At 47.3% G+C, this 21704-nt stretch overlaps 1 protein-coding gene across 1 annotated transcript in view; it reads right to left on the bottom strand.

Moving 5' to 3' along the window:
* Positions 1–21704, bottom strand: part of AGPS (alkylglycerone phosphate synthase) — a 605536-nt gene that overhangs the window by 357876 nt on the left and 225956 nt on the right. Inside the window, exons 6-7 of the mRNA XM_069225421.1 lie at positions 16054–16125; positions 15559–15638 (exon numbers count right to left, since the gene is read on the bottom strand). Coding sequence (XP_069081522.1) covers positions 15559–15638; positions 16054–16125 — 152 coding nt within the window. The remainder of the gene's footprint in view (positions 1–15558; positions 15639–16053; positions 16126–21704) is intronic.

Here is a 21704-nt window from a genome sequence, read left to right as displayed (position 1 = left end):
GGAAGTTCCACTGTTTGATTTAGATGGAACGGTGAAATAACCTTTGGCAAAAATTTAGGATTGGTCCTTAGGACGACTTTATTTTTGTGTAGTTGTATAAAAGGTTCCTGTATAGTAAACGCCTGAATCTCGCTTACTCTTCTTAGGGAAGTAATGGCGATGAGAAATGCCACCTTCCAGGTTAGGAACTGTATGTCGCAGGAGTGCATGGGTTCAAAAGGTGGACCCATAAGTCTAGTTAGGACAACATTTAGGTTCCATGAAGGAACAGGTAGTGTTCTTGGTGGTATAATTCTCCTAAGGCCCTCCATGAATGCTTTAATGACTGGTATTTTATATAGGGAAGTTGAATAGGTAGTTTGCAGGTATGCAGATATTGCTGCAAGGTGAATCTTAATGGAAGAGAAAGCTAGGTTAGATTTTTGTAAGTGAAGCAAGTAACCCACTACTTGTTCTGGAGTTGTGTGTAATGGTTGTATTTGATTAATATGGCAGTAGCAAACAAACCTCTTCCATTTACTTGCATAGCAGTGCCTGGTGGATGGCCTTCTTGCTTGTTTTATGACTTCCATACATTCTTGGGTAAGTTGTAAGTGCCCGAATTCTAGGATTTCAGGAGCCAGATTGCTAGATTCAGCGATGCTGGATCTGGGTGTCTGATCTTTTGGTTGTGCTGTGTCAACAGATCTGGCCTGTTGGGCAATTTGATGCAGGGTACCACTGATAGGTCTAGCAGCGTTGTGTACCAGGGTTGCCTTGCCCAAGTTGGTGCTATCAATATGAGTTTGAGTTTGCTTTGACTGAGTTTGTTTACCAGGTAAGGAAGGAGAGGGAGAGGAGGAAAAGCATAAGCAAATATCCCTGACCAGTTCATCCATAGGGCATTGCCTTGGGATTGTTTGTGTGGGTATCTGGATGCGAAGTTTTGGCATTTTGCGTTCTCCCTTGTCGCAAACAAGTCTATCTGAGGTGTTCCCCAGAGTTTGAAATAAGTGTTCAGAATTTGGGGGTGAATTTCCCATTCGTGGACCTGTTGGTGATCTCGAGAGAGATTGTCTGCGAGTTGGTTTTGTATCCCTGGTATAAACTGTGCAATTAGGCGAATTTGGTTGTGAATTGCCCAATGCCAAATTTTTTGTGCTAGCAGGCTTAACTGCGTGGAGTGCGTCCCCCCCTGCTTGTTTAGATAATACATTGTTGTCATGTTGTCTGTTTTGACGAGAATGTATTTGTGAACTATTATTGGTTGGAAAGCTTTTAGTGCTTGAAAAACTGCTAGAAGTTCTAGGTGATTGATATGCAGTTTTGTTTGATGTACGTTCCATTGTCCTTGTATGCTGTGTTGATCGAGGTGTGCTCCCCACCCTGTCATGGAAGCATCTGTTGTTATTACGTATTGTGGCACTGGGTCTTGGAAAGGCCGCCCCTTGTTTAAATTTATGTTGTTCCACCACAGAAGCGAGAGGTAAGTTTGGCGGTCTATTAACACCAGATCTAGAAGGTGACCCTGTGCTTGAGACCACTGTGATGCTAGGCATTGTTGTAAGGGCCTCATGTGCAGTCTTGCGTTTGGGACAATGGCTATGCATGATGACATCATGCCTTGGAGTTGTAATACCATCTTTGCTTGTATGTTTTGTGTTGGATACATGCGTTGTATGATGGTGTTGAAATTTTGAATTCTTTGTGGACTTGTTGTACCTTGCGTGGCAGAATTTGGGATTTTGTGAAATTGACGGTGAACCCTAGTTTGAAGAGGGTTTGTATGATATGATTTGTGTGATTTGAGCACTCTATTAACGAATGGGCCTTGATTAGCCAGTCGTCTAGATATGGGAACACATGTATTTGCTGCCTTCTTATGTGTGCTGCGACTACCGCTAGACATTTGGTAAAGACTCTTGGTGCGGTTGTTAATCCGAAAGGCAGTACCTTGAATTGGTAATGTATTCCTTTGAATACAAACCTTAGGTATTTCCTGTGCGATGGGTGTATTGGTATATGGAAATAAGCATCCTTGAGGTCTAAAGTTGCCATGTAGTTGTGCAGCTTTAGCAATGGCAATACTTCTTGTAGTGTGACCATGTGGAAGTGGTCTGATTTGATGAAAGTGTTCACTACTCTGAGGTCTAGGATTGGTCTCAGTGTTTTGTCCTTCTTTGGTATCAGAAAGTACAGTGAGTAAACTCCTGTGTTTATTTGTGTGTTTGGCACTAATTCGATTGCATTCTTTTGCAATAATGCCTGCACTTCTATCTCCAGGAGATTGGAATGGTGTGTTGTTAAATTTTGTGCTTTTGGTGGTATGTTTGGAGGGAATTGTAGAAATTCTATGCAATAACCATGTTGGATAATTGCTAGAACCCAAGTGTCTGTAGTGATTTCCTCCCATGCTTTGTAATAATGACCTATTCTTCCCCCCACTGGTGTTGTGTGGAGGGGGTGAGTGACCTGTGAGTCACTGTTTAGTAGTAGGGGCTTTGGGGCTTTGAAATCTTCCTCTATTTCTAGGGAATTGCCCTCCTCTATATTGTCCCCGAAAACCTCCTCTATACTGTCCCTGGTAACTGGACGGTGTGGCTTGTGAGGTGCTGGCTTGTGTGCTTTGACCTCGAAACCCCCCTCGAAAGGGCGTTTTACGGAATGTGCTGTAATTCCCTCTGCTCTGCGGGGAGTAGAGTGCGCCCATGGCTTTGGCAGTGTCCGTATCTTTTTTGAGTTTCTCAATCGCTGTGTCCACTTCTGGACCGAACAGTTCTTTTTCATTAAAAGGCATATTGAGAACTGCTTGTTGAATCTCTGGTTTAAATCCAGACGTTCGGAGCCATGCATGCCTTCTGATAGTTACAGATGTATTAATTGTCCGTGCAGCTGTATCTGCAGCGTCCATGGAGGAGCGGATCTGGTTGTTGGAAATGGTCTGTCCTTCCTCGACCACTTGCTTTGCCCTATTTTGTAAGTCCTTGGGCAGATGTTCAATGAGATGTTGCATCTCGTCCCAGTGGGCTCTGTCATAGCGCGCAAGTAGTGCCTGGGAGTTCGCGATGCGCCACTGGTTTGCAGCTTGTGCTGCGACTCTCTTACCAGCTGCATCGAACTTGCGGCTTTCTTTATCTGGGGGTGGTGCATCTCCAGATGTGTGGGAGTTGGCCCTTTTCCTAGCTGCTCCTACAACAACAGAGTCTGGTGGCAGCTGTGTAGTGATGAAAACCGGGTCCGTAGGAGGCGGCTTATACTTTTTTTCCACCCTTGGTGTGATTGCCCTACTTTTGACCGGCTCCTTAAATATGTCTTTTGCGTGCCGGAGCATACCAGGGAGCATAGGCAGGCTTTGGTATGAGCTGTGGGTGGAGGAGAGTGTGTTGAACAAGAAATCATCCTCGACCTGTTCTGAGTGGAGGCTTACATTGTGATATTGTGCTGCTCTAGCCACCACCTGAGAGTACGCGGTGCTGTCTTCTGGTGGAGATGGCTTTGTAGGGTATGCCTCCGGGCTGTTATCTGACACTGGGGCGTCGTATAGGTCCCATGCGTCCTGATCTTGGTCACCCTGGCTCATGGTGGTGTGAGCTGGGGAGTGTGATGGAGTTTGTGCTGGTGAAACGTCAATCACGGGCGGAGGAGAGGGTGGTGGTGTAACTCTTTTCACCACTTTTGGTTGTGGTGTTTGATCCGTCTGGAACTCCAACCTCCTCTTTCTCCTAATGGGGGGAAGGGTGCTTATTTTTCCTGTCCCCTGCTGAATGAAGATACGCTTTTGCGTATGGTCCACATCAGTTGCTTGTAGCTCTTCCTCAAATCTATGCTTCTGCATTTGGGAGGTTAGCGAGTGCTCTTCTGTATAAGAGCCTGAAGCTGGGTCGCTTGCAGTTTGTTTCGGCATCGAAACTTTGTCTGCGTGTTTTTTCGGCTCCGAGGTGACTTTTTTCCTTTTCGGGGCCGAAACCTCTCGGCGTCGATCTGTTTCGGTGCCGCTGTCTCGGCGTCGAGCCGTGTCCACACCGGCATCACGGTGTCGAGGCTTGTCTCCAGCACTTTCTCGGTCCCGAGAAGGCTGCGTGCCGGTGTCTCGACCGGAGTCGGACGATCTCGGCACTGTTTGGGCCTTTTTCGGTGCCGACGGTCGGTCACCGAATTTATGGGTCGAGCCATGGCCTGGTGGCAGTGGCGTCCCCTGGGCCTTGTAAATGTTTCTCTGTGTGGTTTTCGACGTCTTACTCACGGTTTGTGTATCGTCGAATCCTTCGGAGTCTGAGTCTTGGATCGAGAAGGTACCTTCCTCTTCCTGTTCCTCGAACTCCCGTTGGGCTGTCGGTGCGGACGCCATCTGAAGTCTTCTGGCTCGACGGTCTCGGAGTGTTTTTCGGGACCGGAACGCACGACAGGCCTCGCAGGTGTCTTCGCTGTGCTCAGGTGACAGGCACAGGTTGCAGACCAAGTGTTGGTCTGTGTAGGGGTATTTATTGTGGCATTTGGGGCAGAAACGAAACGGGGTCCGTTCCATCGGCGTTCTTCAGCACGCGGTCGGGCCGACCAGGCCCTGACGGAGGATCGAAAAACTACCCCGAAGGGCACCGGAGCTCTTCGATCTTCGATGCGGTGTTGAATGTAAGTACGCCGATCCCGAACGCAACAATACCGACGAAAATCTTCCGAAATTAGCTAATTTTCCGTTCCGAAACTCGGAGCGACAGGAACACGTCCGAACCCGATGGCGGAAAAAAAACAATCGAAGATGGAGTCGATGCCCATGCGCAATGGAGACAAAAGGAGGAGTCACTCGGTCCCGTGACTCGAAAGACTTCTTCGAAGAAAAACAACTTGTAACACTCCGGCCCAACACCAGATGGCGAGCTATTGCAGAACATGCGTATCTACAGCGACAGATGCCATCGAACACATATTTTACTGACTTGTTTCTTTAAAGTAGGTGTTTAATATAGCCCCCGTGTTTAAGGTGATTATTGCCTTCTGGCTAGCAACCAAAGGGCACATACAGACACCCCCTCCTCGGAGACACGAAAAGAGACAAACACACAGAAAGAGAATGAGATGCACTTAGAGACAACAGAATAGAAAGCCTGAGCGAGAACAAGAGAGATAAGAGGAAGATGTAACCTAGGCCTCCATCTGTGGTTGAACTGGAAACATTTGCCTTCTGAACTATCCTATTTTATACAGCAATTCTTACTAACCTATTAAACAGGAATTTGTTAGAAACCTTTAAAACTAGCCGAGACACTTTTAAACAAGCCATTAGAACAAAGTATTGATCTTACGATTTCTTCCTGTGACAGTAGTGTGCAATAAACCTTTGTAGAATTCTTGGAAAAGGGGCAGATATAGAAGGCATTGGCTGCAAAAATGTACTTGGGGGCCAAGGTACAGTGAAGCCTTTCTTTGATGCACTTGGAGAAAAGCAACTACTTGGGTTTAAGACAATGATTGGCATACACTGTTCTTATGTTTCGTGAAAATTCCAATATTTGAATAGCATCAGTACAAAAAGGGTATTGAACGGTAAAACTTCTTTATTATACAAGCGTCTCAAATAGCAATTAAAAAAACAAAAAACAAATTAAAATACACACATGCCAAGCTTGTGTAAGCAATCACCTACGGGCTCCTTCCCCTTCATTTTGTTTTTTAAAGGCTTGTTTTTTTAGTTTGTTTTTTTGGGTAGATGCGAGAAGCGGTTCCATGGCTTTCTAAGTGCTCAGCAACACCAGGGACCCACCCCCTTAAATACGTTAGTATTTACTTCATTAAAAACAAATTCACAGTTGTCATTTTTTTTTTACTAGCACGGGCATACCCATTTATAGTGTATATTTGACTGTCACTTGCACTCCGATGTGTTATCCGCAACACTAATTGGATGTAACCTAAGAGTTGAGTACATTTTATTTTAGCGTTTTTCATGGTTCGTGTAAACGATTACCTACAAACATATGGTGCTATCCTCATTGCTAATTGTATTGGTAAAGTGGGCCTATATTTCTATTTCTACAATTTATCTTATTTTGTCTTCAGCCAGATTTTCGTTTATCAACTCATTCTGTTTCCTACCACTAGATAGCAGCAGGGCGCTTGTTTCTCTGGTATTGCGCAACGCCAACATTTCATTACATATGTATAGGGGGGCACGATATAGACCTCATTCGCACTAGGATTTCAGCAACGCAGGCACTCAGGATCCGTCCACTAAAAGCCCTGGGCGAGAAGACGTTCAAAAACAATAAACTAAAGCTAGCAGTACTGGGGGTCGACCACGTAGCAGCAAAACAGCAGAGGTAGACATGATGCCCTCAGATCTAAAACTCTTTTGATAACATTGCAAGTCATATGGTAGCTACACCTCTGTGCTTAAGGACTTGCAACTTCATGAAAAGTGGTTCAGTTCTATCAGTGCTCACTTCGAAACTCTGACTTATTAGCTGCATGGCGCAAATTTAAGTTCCTAGGGGAGGATGGATTTGGCGGGGGTCGGTGAGCAAGAAGCTAAGCACGAGGGCAAGAGGAAGGTAACGAGGGAACACCTGCTGAAAGATGTAGAAGCAGTGATTAAGGGCAGACGCAGTAAAGACGGAGGAAAGCGTCACCCAGTTGGAAGGGTGGGACGGGATCAAACAGATATCGATGTTTAAGGGGAAACAATAAGGGCCATGCCTTCCGCTTTAGAACACTGCTTATCAAACTTTTTAAAACCACAACCCAATTTTTAGAACACCAAACATTTGTGTTCCACCTACCTTTAATGAACATGAGACCAGACGATTTTAGAAAGTAACTTGAGCATTGTGCAGTAGTGCATTATCATTTACAGACAGTACGTTTTCCATTGCAATGTCCAATAAACTTGTACAGACAGTTTTACTGGTAAAACTATATAGCACATAGAAAATAATGGGTGGAAATAGGGTTTCTGTGAATATTTATCATTTGAGCATCACCAAATAAAGTGTCTTGATTTGTTTTGATTCTATTACAATTTCTGTTTCCAGCACACGTCCGAATTACAAAAAAAATACTTTTTTGCTTTCCTAATTGCTGAATACATACAATTTACTTATATTTACACTTTGTGTTGCAAACAAATGACATCCTGCAGCATTTCCTTTTACACTCCCTGTACTCAAGCATGATTGTCAAATAATTCATCTTAAAAACGACTCTCACTTGGCAGTGAGTGAAAGAAATGTAAACACCAATTCCCATGTTAAAAGAATTAGCAGCAATTTGTCAGAAGACATAACCTGACATTTGACCACTGTCATTTTCACACTGCGCATTTGACAAGGTAAACACAAAGTATAAAGGCATCTTAATGTATTGCTCAGACTTTCCTAACGCACCGAAGATCGGCTTGTGCAGTTTGAGAAACTCTGCTGTAGAAGCATGCAAAACAAAAAATAGTTACTTGAGAAAAGTAAACTACTCATCCAAAAAAATACACAGAGACTGAAATGCAATCAGAAGTATAGGAGGAAAAGCCACTGTGTCAGTAGGAGGCGATAGACAAAAAACAAAACTTCCAATCATGAGACAGAGGCTAAGCCAAAGTCCACTCTAAGCATATGTTATGTATAGGAAACATTTTTGCATGCAGTTAAAGTGGCCTCTACTCAAGACCTACAAATGAAGACACTGCTGCAAAGAAAATATTATTCATGCTCTATAAAAGATCTGCAGACCCGATGCAGCAATGTTAGACCTAGAGTGCTGGCTGGGGATAGAGTTGGCAGAGGAACAGCATCCCAAGAGCTGCAACTTAACATAGCAGAAGTTCCCTCTGCACCCTTGAACCACACTACTTCTTGGAATTAGGGCGCATGGGGTTGTCATCGGAATGCCAGCGAGAGGAAGAATGACCTCCAGAGAGCAGCAAGCGTGGGCTGTCGGCTGTGGGGTGGCCTGATGCGGGTGGCGGACGTACCATGCAGGAAGATGTATGAGATTTCCCTGGGTGCTGGTGTGAGAAACCCAGTCTCTGCTTGTTGATTTTTCATATGTGGCTCACACATGCACAGAAAAAGCAGGGCAGATTAGTGTGCAGATGAGAGATATGGTGGTGGCACTGAGATGCCTGAGGAGGTGACGTCTCATAGGGACAACTAAGCAGAGATAACTGCGATATTCAATGAGTGGTCTGCACAATACTACAATGTAATCTCATGGAGGGGCCACCCTGTGTACAGGAAAATATGTTAAAGACAAATCCAAATCACCATATGGCCTTGCACATAAAACAGCAACCACAGCAAATAACAAAACTCTACAAGTGGTAATCCTACACTAGTGTCAAGATGGTAAAAGAAGCACCAGAAGGACCTTGGCAAATATTGAAAAACTTGCAAGAGCTGTGGCATCTTCAATGGCTCCCATCGCTTTTGGTACTGACGATTCTACAATGGCCAGGCAACTAAAGAGACCAGACACTCCCTAGAAGCTAAAATTGATATATCCCTGGTCAGGCATAACTTCTGTAATGTGGCTGATCAGGTCCAGGAGCCAAAGGGGAGAAGCTCAATTACAGAAAATGTAACCCACTCTGCAAATGACAGCGACCAAGCACTCTTCTAGAGTCAGTCAACTATAGGGCAGGATGGAAGATGATGAGGGGAGAGACAATAGGAATAACTTGTGAATAGTGGGAATCTCAGAAGGCCTAGAGGGCTCAGAGGGCAATTAATCTCTGACTGGCTAACATCCTGAGCCCCACTTGATGAGCTCTCTCGGTCTTTTAGCATGATGCTAGCACATTGGGCCCTGATGATGAAACTCCCTGCTAGGGTCCCAGAATATCCAATTATAATCCATCTCCTAAAGTATGCAGAGAGTATTTATAAATAAATATGCACTCCACATACAATGTAAAAAGTAAGCTAATTTCCAGATTACACAAGCACGACAGCAAAAACATACTTTACTGGCAGCAAACAAAAGCTGAAAGCTTTACAGCTGGACTATACTCTAATGTGCCATGCTAATCTGAAGGTTAACTTTCAAGGGGATTAATTTCATTCAGCATACCATAGGAGAGATGGGACAGGGCTGGAAAGAGGAAGTCCTCAAAGATAGTTCCTCTCACTCCAGGTCACAACTCCTCACAGCTAAATGCCCCCAAAAGCAGTACAGTTTTGGGACAGCGGAAAAGAAATCATTGACGAGTCTAGATGGCTAATCCACTCCAAGGTAGTTTGGAACAAGAAGATGACATCTACTGATAATCAGCCAACACAAACAGCATCACTGAATAGACCACTACATATGAAAGAAAGAAGACAACTCACTGCAGCTCGTCTCCCGATCCATAAAGGTCATCTTTGGGGCAGGTTATTTCGATTGGGCCACTTTGAACAACTGAAATAGTATATGTAATCTTTGAGCAACTATTAACAAGTAATCCTTTTGTCTCTAAATGCGATGCAGAGGTTGTCAATGGTTTATGCAAATATGGGAAACTAGGCCGGAGCCATAGTTGTAGTTAGGGTATAAGAGTTACGGGGAACAGACACTTCCAGGGCAGAAGTGTGGGATGAGTAAGTTGTTGGGTTTTACTTTGAGTTTAAGTTGGTATATTCCTTTCTTTAGCACCATCCTAGAAATACAACTAGTTTTGAATGGTCCCGAAGTATCATGGGACACTTTCAGACACATGATGCTATATTTTCAACAAAGGGAGATGAAATGCAAGACAAAGTAACCATGGATCACTGTTCAATCTGAATTATGTCAAGGAGTGTAAACAATCCGAATGACAGTCCAATGGAGGACTGTCCTACAATATGCAAAACAAAAGTGTCAAATGGGACTAATGCTTCAAAACATATATCTCATGGGGGAAAATGTGAGTTTTTGGGGTAGATTTGGCTATAACAGGGTGTTTCACATGGAGTTTACGAAAGGCTCAAGGAGTGCAGCTATTCTCCTCCATAAATCCCTACCAATGTGAGTCACTCAAACCACCTCTGTTCGTAGAGGACAGTTTGCTCCTCAAAGAGCCAACTGCAGAAGTAGTTTCCAAAGCAATCACATAAAATCAAATTAAGTGGAGAAAACACGGGGACCCAACAGATTGCCAGGGGATTTTTTCATGAAGCAGGCATTCCTGCTGACACCACACCTGTTATACAAGTAACTTACCTTCAGTAACAACATCTGGTAGAGACATATTCTAGTTGCAGATTCCTTACCTTAGAATTTCCCCCAGGCGTCAGACTGGACCCAGAGATTTGTTTTCGAGCAATACCCTTGCGTGTCATTAAGTGGCATCAGTCGACCCCGTGATTACATCTGGAGTAGCACATAGACGCCACCTCAGCGCAGTGACGTCAGTTTCTTTTCATGACTTTCCACGCCAAAGTGCAGAGCCGCGAAGAACACTGAAATTGGTGCGCCAGAGCTAAGGTTCTGAATGGGGAAGCCCTGTCCCTAGAAATCAGTTTGCAAGCAGGGAGGATGGGTGGGTCGGTAAGGAATCTGCAACTAGAGGATATGTCTCTACCAGATATATCATTACCGAGGGTAAGTAACTTGTACATCTGATAGAGACTTCTAGTTGAAGATTCCTTACCTTGGAATAAATACCCAAGCAATGCCATCCTCGGAGGTGGGCTGTGAACCACGATCATACTAGAAAGTCCTGCAGGACCGAACGACCAAAGTAGCCGTCCCTACGGATCTGACTGTCCAGGCAGTAATGTTTAGTAAATGTGTGCAGGAATGCTCACGTTGCTGCCTGGCAGATATCCAGAACAGGAACTCTGCGTGCTAACGCGTTGGAAGCAGCAGTTGCTCTAGTGTAAGGAGCGCGCAAGCCCTCAGGGGGTTGCTTCTTTGCCAAAGCATAGTACGTCTTGATGCATAGAAGGACCCATCGTGAAACGGTACGTTTTTGCACCGCCTTCCCTTTCTTCGCACCCACATAACCAACAAAGAGTTGATTGCCCACCCAGAAAGCTTTAGTACAATTGAGATAAAAATGCTCTTTTTGGATCCAGGTGGTGGAGTCTCTCCAACTCATGAGAAGGATGTTGAGGTGCGTAAAAAGTAGGCAAAGTGATGGACTGGCCTACATGAAAAGGTGTAACGACTTTGGGAAAGAAGGAAGCCTTAGTGTGTAACACCACTTTGTCAGGGTGCGCGGACAAAAAAGGTGGCTTAGAAGATAGAGCCTGAAGCTCACTCACTCTGCGAGTAGAAGTGATGGCAACAAGAAAAACCGTTTTGAAAGTAAGGAGCCGTAAGGGATAATTGTGCATCTGCTCAAAAGGAGCACACATTAAGTAAGTAAGGACAAGATTGAGGTCCCACTGAGCCATGATAAATGGAGTGGGAGGAAACAAATGGGTGGGGCCCTTAAGGAATCTACTAACAATAGGAGACTTAAAGAGAGAAGGCTGATCAGGCAACCTAAGATAGGCTGAGATAGCCAATAAATGGCACTTAAGGGTGTCCAAAGCAGACCCTGCTGGCCAAAGAAAGAATGAACAAAAGAACCTCAGAAAGAGGAGCAGAGAGGGGCTCAACAGATTTGTTGGTACACCATGCCACTTATTTATGGCAACGACAGGCATATACCGTTCTGGTGGAGGGACGCCTGGCTGCCAAGATTACATCACAGACTTCGGGTGGATAATCAAAAGCTGTCAACTGCCGCTGCTCAATCTCCACGCATGAAGGCGGAGATTGGACAGGTTTAAGTGGAGAACCCTCCCCTGTTGCTGGACAGAAGATCCTCCCGAAGAGGCAGTCTGAGTGGAGGATCGGTGGCCATGCTCTGTAGCTCTGGATACCATACTCTCCGTGCCCAGTCCGGGGCCACCAAGATTACTTGGACCAGGTCGTTCTTGATCTTAAGAACTCTGGATAGAAGTGGTATAGGCAGGAAGGCGTAATGGAGGATAGAGGTCCACTTGAGACAAAAAGCATCGCTGAGCAAGTGCCGCCTTGGAAACTCCAACGCGCAAAACAGCGGACGTTGCACGTTCTCTGCAGAGGCAAACAAATCTAACCAAGGCTCTCCACACTGCTGAAAGACACCTTGCGCCACCTCCGGATGGAGACGTCATTCGTGATGGGCTATGCATCGATGGCTGAGTTCATCTGCTCTGGCGTTCAGAGAGCCTGCCAGATGTTGAACCACCAAGGTGATGTCCTGATGTGCCAGCCATGTCCAGAGGTGAAGCACCTCATGATAAAGGTTACAGGACCCCACTCCACCCTGTTTGTTGCAGTACCACATGGCGGTAGTGTTGCCCATGAACACTTGCACCACTTTCCCTTTGAGAGAGGGAAGAAATGCTTTCAAAGCAAGCCTGATCACCCGGAGCTCCAGAAGATTGATATGGAGTCCAGACTCCGCCGGAGACCAGAGGCCTCTGATCTCCCCATCCCAGAAGTGACACGTCCGTCATTATGGATAGATCTGGTTGGGGACGAGAGAGGGATCTGCTGTTGACCCAATGCCGATTTGAAAGCCACCACTGCAGGTCTGTCGCAGTCTCCTCTGAGGTCTGGACCATGTCGGAGAGATTTCCCTGATGCTGCGCTCACTGGAACTTCAAGTTCCACAGCAGAGCCCGCATATGCCATCTGGCATGTGTCACTAGCAGGATGCAGGAGGCCATGAGGCCCAGCAGCCTCAGAGTCAGTCTCACCAAAACCCTAGATAGAGGCTGAAAGATCAGAATCATAGCCTGAATATCCTGAACTCGCTCTTCAGGAGGATAGGCCCGAAACTACACTGTGTCTAGAACAGCCCTGATGAAAGGGAGCATCTGAGAAGGAGTCAGGTGTGACTCTGGCAAGTTTATAGTGAACCCCAGTGTGTGGAGGAGGTTTATAGTAGTCTGTAAGGGAGACAACTTTCTGGGGCGAGTCCGCCTTCAACAGCCAGTCGCCGAGTTAGGGGAAGACTGAAACCCCCAACCTGCGCAAATGAGCTGCAACCACTGCCATCACTTTTGTGAACACCGGTGGGGCGCTGGTAAGGCCAAAGGGGAGTAGGGTAAATTGAAAGTGCTTGTGACCGACCACTAATCGTAGGTAACGTTTGTGGGCAGGCAGGATGGGAATATGGAAATAAGTGTCCTGCAAGTCCAACGCTACCATCCAGTCTCCTGATCCAAGGCAGACAGGACCTGAGCCAGGGTGAGCATATTGAATTTCTCCTTCTTGAGGAAGAGACTGAGGTCCCGAAGGTCTAGGACGTAAACCCTTGTCTTTTTTGGATGCCAGAAAGTAGCAGGAATAACAACCACGACCTACTTCTGGCGCAAGGACCCTCTCTATGGCTCCCTTGGCCAAGAGAGCCACGACTTCCTGGTGGAGAAGTGCCAAATGATCCTCCGGTATACAGCTGCATGATGAAGGCATGGCGGAGGGAGCAGCCCCACCAAACAATCTGCAAAACCCACTTGTCTGTAGTGATGGATTCCCAGTGGGGCAGGTGATGGAGAATCCTGCTGCCAACCGAACCAGAATGAGGGGATGGACGAGGAGGGTTTGGAGGCTGCAGCAGGGGTAGAGGTGGACTGGGCAAACCTCTGGTTACCTGTCCCACAACGACGTAGGATTCCGCGTCCCCGGCCACGCAGCGGCTGGACAGCATGGGTAGCACGGTGTCTGGGAAAGGTATGTGACAGGTAGCCCCTTCAGTGGCCACGAAAGGGGCAAAAGGCGGACTGTTGGTGACGAGGGGTAGTGGAAAGGCTGAGGGACGTGGCCGTAGCCCGGGGGTCACTGAACCTCTCCAGCGCAGAAACCGCCTTGTCTCTGAAGAGATGGGAGCCATCAAAGGGCATGTCCATAAGGGTCTGTTGGACATCCTATGAAAAACCAGATGGTCGCAACCAGGCGTGGTGCCTCAAGCCCACCATCATCGCAGCTGATCTACCCAGAGAGTCGGTCATGTCCAGCCCACATCGGATATTGAACTTTGCCACGTCTCTCCCATCTGTGACAGCTTGGGAGACGATAGCACGGGCCCCCTCCGGTATCTGCGTTAAAACTTGTGTGACAGTATCCAACATAGAGTGAGTATAGCAGCCGAAAGGCATGTGGTGTTCACTGACTGCAGCGCTAGACTGGAGGAAGAAAAATCTTCTTCCCAAATTGTTCCAACCTTTTTGATTTCCTATCCGGAGGTGCGGAAGGGAATGCACCAGAGGATGAGGATGCTTGAATAACAAAGATCTCGGGCGTGGGGTGTTGGGACAGGAATTTCAGGGCTGGTCCATGGCAGCATGTGATTGTCCTGTTCACAGGAGCCCCTGTGTTGGGTCCGGACCAAGTACCCAAAAGGACATCGGTGAGGGCTTCACTGAATGAAAGAGGCTCAGAGGTAGAAGCCCCTGGTTGAAGCACCTCCGTCAGGAGATTAGACCTGACCTGAACAGTAGGCACCTCAAGGCCGAGGACCTCAGCCGCCCAACTAACCGCCATTAAATAAGTAGCTCCCTCTGCCATGGCCACAGTAGGAGGAGACAGAATGCCAGCATATGGAGAGGTATGCAGACCACTGGCCTTGCCCAACTTCTGTGTCCATGTTAGGATCATCCTGGTATTCATGTGGTCCCAGGGACCCCTCTAATCCTTCCCAGAATTCAAACCCATAAGAATAAGGGTAAGAATCCAACCTTAGGTGAATAGCCCCCATCAAAGAAGGAGGCGGCGGCGACGCCGTTCCGACTCCGAGTCGTCAGACATCAGGAATGGGTCGATATTGATATGGGCACCAACCGAAGTCGGGGGTGTTGACATTCGAGCTGGGGAAGGTCTTCATGGTGCGACAGACATTGGTACGGATCCAGGAGCAGATCTGGAGGGCCAGAGCGGAAGCCGAAGGCCCTCCAACTGAAACCCTTGGTCCAAAGGCACAGTAGCTGGGTGGAACTGCCCAAAAATGAGACGCATGGCCTCATACAATTCCTTTAATTGGGCAGGGGTCACCCCGGCTCTCGGAAACTAAGGGAGGCGCTGAGCGGACCAAAAAGCAGGCTCCAAGGACGGAGGCCTAGAGCGTCCACGCTCCTCCCATGTCGCATCAGCGGAGCGACGGGCTTAAGCCAAAGGATGACGAGATTTCTTCGACTTCTTCTTACCTTGACGCAAAGACTTCAAGGAGGACGAGTGGTGGTGGCTCCGCGAATGGTCTCTAGACCTTCCTCTTGAGCAAGACCGAGGAGGAGTCAAGCGCCGAGCCGCCATAAGCTTGAGGAACCGCTCCCTCAAGGCCTTCGGGTACACGGTAAAGAATAAGAGTAAAACTTACAAAAATGTAAAATTGTGGTTCCTGTCAACCGATAGTTGCGACTATCTATGGCAAAATACAGAATGCAGCTATCCTTCCTCCCCAGATGGAGAAGTGACGAGCAAGGAACCACTCCCCAGCGTCTGCCTATGCATTCCCAGCACTATGGAGGACTTCATTTTGTGTTGCATACTGAGAAAAGTTACTAAGCAATATGCCCTAAAGGGTAATGATAAACTGGAAAACAGAAATGGCATTCATATAAACCTTTGTTAACAGGAGACAACTAATTTATAACCCACCATTTGAGAAGTGTCTAGTGAAACAATGGTTCTTCTCTCGTCTTCGGGGCACGTCAAACCGTTAGAAACACTGGTTCCTCCTGTTAAAAAAATGAAAAATATGAACTTGCTGTTTCAAGTGGACTCACATGGTTCCTTGCAGTTAGATGAGGATGTATTTTTCAGTGTTTATGATTTAGACAACAAGCACATCTAAATGTTGTTAGCTTTGGAAAGGGAGTGCTATCCAGTTGAGTACATTAATCGGAGGGGGAGTGATTCTGCGGATTCATTTGTCTTCCAAAATGATATCTGGAACAATTCAAGCTTTCCTCGCAACAGGTCTCAAAACTAACTTTACTCTTCACGGGATTAGCTGAAACTGCAATTATTGTAAAACTCTTGACAGGGCTATACCAAACTACAAGTAAGGGAAAAGTTACAGGCTTAGAAATTATTTATTACATTTGTTTCAACTCACGTTCTGCACACTGAAAATGAATTCAAGCAACTTACCACCAAACGGTATTATGCAGACATTATGTTTACAGGCCAGTTCCACGACCTTGCATACGTCTTCATGGCAGTCTGTTGAAGAGGAAACCGAAATTAAAAACAATGGCAGAATCATTTGTTTTATATCACCACAAATACAGGCAACATTTTATTTAAATTTTTTCCAGAGTGATAAATACTCAATATTATAAGCTTTCTGGAACGCACTGAGAAGGATGACAGGCCCTGTTTTCTGGGTAACGAAGACAGTATTGTTGGACTGAATCCAATTACAACCCCGAGGTCTTATTATGATCCGCTCCCATTCTGGTTCCCCTTTTTGCACATTATTTCCAAACCAGTGGATTAAATGTGTTTCATTTATTGGTGGGCGGCCCACTCCCTTTAGTATCTGTCCCTTCTCTCGCAACAAATTTACTGGTTCTATTTCAAGGTCTATCAGAGTCCTTCGTGGCTCTGAGATCTATTCCTGCCCTCGACGCCGCTTTTCCACTGAGTGACCCTATAGTATTTTTTCTCCATCCACCTCACCCGCCACATGCACCTGCCCTTTTTCTCACACCGCTTCAAGAGCTGCTCATTTTCTCAACCAATCTTTATCTCCATCATTTGGGAACTCCCCCCCGCCCTTTTGCAGACCAACTGATTTCACCCCTCGGGACTTGCCACTGCAACCAAATAGTACACGCTGGTCTCAGGGCTTGTCCCCTGCACCAAAGATCATTGAAGGCATTTTTCCACAACGTACAAGGTTTGACACATTTAATCAAAGAAAAGAAAATTCTCATCTTCCTAGGCCATCATAAATCAGACATCGCCCTCCTTCAAGAACCCACTTGTCCCCAGTAGAGAGAGAAAGGTTACGGAAATTCTGGGTGGGTTGGGTCCTTCCCGCTAGCATCCACAACAAGGGGTCAGGTTTAGACAGGTGGTCCACTTAGAAGTCTGAGAAGGATAGCAACACCACATTTCCTATGTTCTTTCTCATATCAGCAGGATATTGACATCAATTATGAGTCAATTATGGAGGAGACTGGAATGTGGCACTTGATCCTTTTTTGGATAGATCAGTCAGGCCGGACATATACCATGATGGGGATAAATATGCAATGTGTGACCTAATAAAGGACTGTGCTCTCTATGACCCTTGGAGAATCCAGAGTCAAGTAGAGAAGCTACATTCACCTTTTGCTCCCACAACATTCAGACTCACATTGATTGCTTCCTTTGCACTCCCTTAGTGACCCAACACTTAGTAGATGAAACATCCACCCCTGCAGGGTCTCTGATATACATTTATAGATCTACATTTGGACCTGGGTGTCCATGCACCTCGTTGAGGACCTTGGCGCCTCAATACCTTCCATTATAAGGACCGGGAGGCAAAACGTTGCTTTACAGAGAACTGAATGTACAATACTCTTTGCTTTTTCCAGCAAAACTCAAGATTATTCATGAAAGACAAACCCACTTTTTCACTGTGCAGGACTCTGCCTGGGATTGGACTGAAACACACTTCGAGGGCTGCTGCCGACACCTAGTGAAGAGCAACAACACCTCCCGTCCCAGAAAACGCAGTGACAGGAGGAACCGGCCGAGGAGCAAGACTGGAGGGATTTCCAGAGTGCCCTCCCTGCGAGAACTGTGTCAAAGCCAACAATCAGCCATCGAAGCAGATTTTGCCCTCCCATAGTCCTCATCTATTCAGCACACTTACACCAGCACACTGTGAGCGAGGACGACATGATCCAGAGTGAGCTGAGACAAAGGGTCTACTGTTTGGTCTGCCGATTATGCTTGACAGTGAACGTTCTAATCTAATAGCATTCATCCACGCCACAAAAGCAATTATACCACAATTATACCACAAACAAACTCTGGCTTCCATTGGCTCACATCTGTTATACAAACAGGATCATGTACCACCCTTCTTTAAGGGCCTCACCCTCGGTTATCTCACCCCCCCTCAATATTGGATATTCCCCGCTGGTGGCCAGCCCTCTTGATGCCTGTGGATGGACTGTCTGCCCACCTACGCCATGACCTGGATTGCACATATGCAGTCGTCCACCCCCTTACCTCTTGACACCAAGCAGTACTCTGTCAACACCTCTGTTCCAAGGATTGGCTCTTGGAGCAACAGTTTGGGAGTGTAGCCTCTGGCTGCAGACTCTGGTTCCAGCTACTGTATTGTTATTATTTACTAGCTGGTTTCCCTCTCTCTGCATGAGCGACACATGACCCATCTCCTTGCGGGCTGATGCGAACACACAAGATGGGGGTTCATTTTCTACCCCCTCCTCTCTCCTCACTTACACCTGACATCACCATATGGCCACTAAATACACCGCCAGATTTCTCACACTAAACGTATGGAGATGCATTCTGCACGCCACCATTCCTTGGTATATGCTTACACCAAAAGGCAGCAAGCTCACATTAGTTCTTTGCAGGAGACACACCTCACCAGTAGCGAAGACCAGCACCTCAGCTGGCAATGGAAGAGGCACGGTCCATCATAGAGCATATTCTGCATACGTCCAGGGTGCACCGTTTTGGATATGCCCTGCCATTCCCTTCAAAGCCCAAAACACAGCTATTGACAATTAGGGGAAATATGTCTCTGTAGCAGGCTGGCTCGACTGTGATCCCGTCCTACTGGGTTGTATTTATGCCCCAAATTCAGAGCAACTGACGTTCTGGGCCACTTTGCCTGGGACCCTGTCCCAATGGGTGGGTATTACATGGATACTGGGTAGAGATTACAATAATATCCTGGACATTTCTCTTGATCGCTCCCACCCCCCACCCCCCACTCCTCCATGCCCCAGCCTGTCACCACTCCCAGCAATTTTCTTGATGGGTGCAACAATGCTCCCTTCAAGACGAGTGAAGGGCTTACAACCCAAGACTGCGCCTATACTCTCACTACTCAGCCACACACGATCTCTATATGTTTGATTAGATTGCTTTCTGTAGCCACAGGACTTGATCCCATGACTTTCACATCAGATTACCTGGGCCAGGTAATCTCCGATCATCCTGCGCACATAGCAGACAGAGTGGAGTACTCCACAATTACCTAAAGAAACGCTAGATGACCCAATATTCTGTGATGCTCATCTGACCCACACAGCTCAGTACGTTGTCAAAAACCACAACACTGCTGCTACCCGTGCCACGGAGTGGGACTCCTTTAAAATGGTCACCAGGGCTTTCTGTATATGAATGAGAACTTGGGTTTCTAGGGAGCTAGCTAAGGCCCTCCAGGATGCCGATGAGGCAGTTACCCTTACCAGTGGACAATCATTTACCAGTTACCATTGGACAATTGTCCCCTCCTGAGTAACACAGCACGCTGCGCCCTGGCAGATGCTAAGAAGCACCAGGCCACCGATGCTATAACTTCACAGAATATACAGCCCGGCTGCATGCTACAGGGGACAAACCCAGTCACCTGTTAACATGGTTAGCCAGTCAGGAGACATATACCCCACCAAACACTGAAATTACCCTAGACGCATGACCAACCCTGAGGTCACAATCTGCCATACTGCAGGCATTTAGTTCGTACTATGCCGAGCTGTACAGGGCACACCCCTGCTCCATCCCTGGACATAATTTGATGCTTTCTAACACCCCTCACCCGCCATCCGTTAATGCCTTGGAACGTGGGAAACTGGATGAACTAATTACAGTGGCAGAGGTAAAGAAGGCAATAGCTGACCTAGCCCATATTAAGATCCCAGGGCTGGGCGAGCTTCCACTAGAATATTACGATCACTTTGCGACTAGTCTCGCCCCGAGATTAGTCAAACGAGATGTACAATAAGACCTTCACTACAGACGTGCTCCCAGCAGGAAGCTCTCCTGGTCTCTCTGCTGAAGCCAGACAGGGATTCCACTCGCCTCTCCTATCCCCCAATAGCAATACTGGTCGCCGATTATAAAATACTTGGCAAGATCCTTGTGGGCTGGTACTTGCAGGAGTTTCCTGTCTTAGTCTATCCTGATCAGAGTGGATTAGTACCAGGTCCTGGCACGTCTTAACAACATCAGGAAACTCTTCCTTGTGATGGATCAGGCCTGGCTACGGTATCCACTGGCTGCGTGTTTAATACTGGACCTCAAAAAGGCCTTTGATTCCCTGTCCTGGGATGTTTTCGCAGCCCTTCTGGTGGCAGGCTTAGGTCAGCACCTTCTGGCATACACGAAGTTGCTATATAGGACCCCGTGATCTAGAGTACATATCGCCACCTGATCTCACCCTCTTTTTTCCTAGAAGTCAGGGAACGTGTTAGGGATGCCACCTCTCCCCTATTCTTTCTCCATCACCATGGAGCCGTTAACCCACCACCTTCGCCTGGAGGGCCAAAATGGGGGATCCCCTTGGATGGTATCACATGCGCTGTGTCTCTCTACGTGGATGACTTACTACTTTACATTTCAGACACCTCTGTGGACACAGCCTCAATACTGTCGACCGGAGGCAGCGTCAGGCCTTCGCGTGAATTGGGGGAAATCATGTGCTTTCCTGTTTCGATGCGATGCCCCCCTCCACAGGCAATCCACATGAACAATGCTCCACTAACCTGGAGGACAGCAGCAGTTCGTTACGTGGGGGGTGAAACTATATCATTCCCAGTAGGACCTGTTTGAGGGCAACCTAAAAAGCAGGACAGTGCTCTCCAAAATGATTGTCCTCCCCTGCTTTCTATATTACTTCGTAAACGTATCAGTGTTCCTCCGTTGGCGCTTCTTCCAGAATCTGGATCAAATGCTGGGGATTTGCTATGGGATAGTAAGTCAATCAATCAATCAATCAGTGAATTTATAAAGCGCGCTATGTACCCGACAGGGTTTCGAGGTGCTGGGGAGGGGGGCTGGGGGTGCTGCTAGCGTTCGAAGAGCCATGTCTTGAGGAGTCTCCTGAAGGTGAGGAGGTCCTGGGTCTGGCGTAGTGAGGTGGGGAGAGAGTTCCAGGTCTTGGCGGCGAGGAAGGAGAAGGATCTGCCGCCAGAGGTCTTGTGCTGGATTCGGGGGACGATGACGAGGGCGAGGTTGGCAGAGCGGAGTTGACGTGTGGGGACGTAGAAGTTGAGTCTGGTGTTCAGGAAGGTGGGTCCGGTGTTGTGTAGTGCCTTGTGTGCGTGGGTGAGGAATTTGAAGGTGATCCTTTTTTCCACAGGGAGCCAGTGGAGGTCCTTCAGGTGGGGGGAGATGTGACATTGGCGGGGTATGTCGAGGATCAGGCGGGCGGATGCGTTCTGGATGCGTTGGAGTCGTTTGATGTCTTTCTTTGGGATGCCTGTGTAGAGTGCATTGCCGTAGTCAAGTCTGCTACTGACGAGGGCTTGAGTCACCGTCTTCCTGGTTCCTGTTGGAATCCACTTGAAGATCCTGCGGAGCATGCGGAGGGTGTTGAAACAAGAAGAGGAGACGGCGTTGATCTGTTTGGACATGGTGAGAGCAGAGTCGAGGACGAAGCCGAGGTTTCGTGCGTGGCTGGCTGGGGTGGGTGGGGGTCCGAGGGCGGTGGGCCACCAGGAGTCGTTCCAGGCCGAGGGGGTGCGTCCGAGGATGAGGACTTCCGAGTTGAGCTTCAGGCGGCTGTTGCTCATCCACTCGCGATGGATTTTAGTCCCTCGTGG

This window comes from Pleurodeles waltl, chromosome 3_1 (genome assembly GCF_031143425.1).
Source record: "Pleurodeles waltl isolate 20211129_DDA chromosome 3_1, aPleWal1.hap1.20221129, whole genome shotgun sequence".
Classification (NCBI taxonomy): Eukaryota; Metazoa; Chordata; class Amphibia; order Caudata; family Salamandridae; genus Pleurodeles; species Pleurodeles waltl.
The sequence above is the reverse complement of the archived record's forward strand: the minus strand, read 5'-3'. Positions and strand labels throughout refer to the sequence as shown.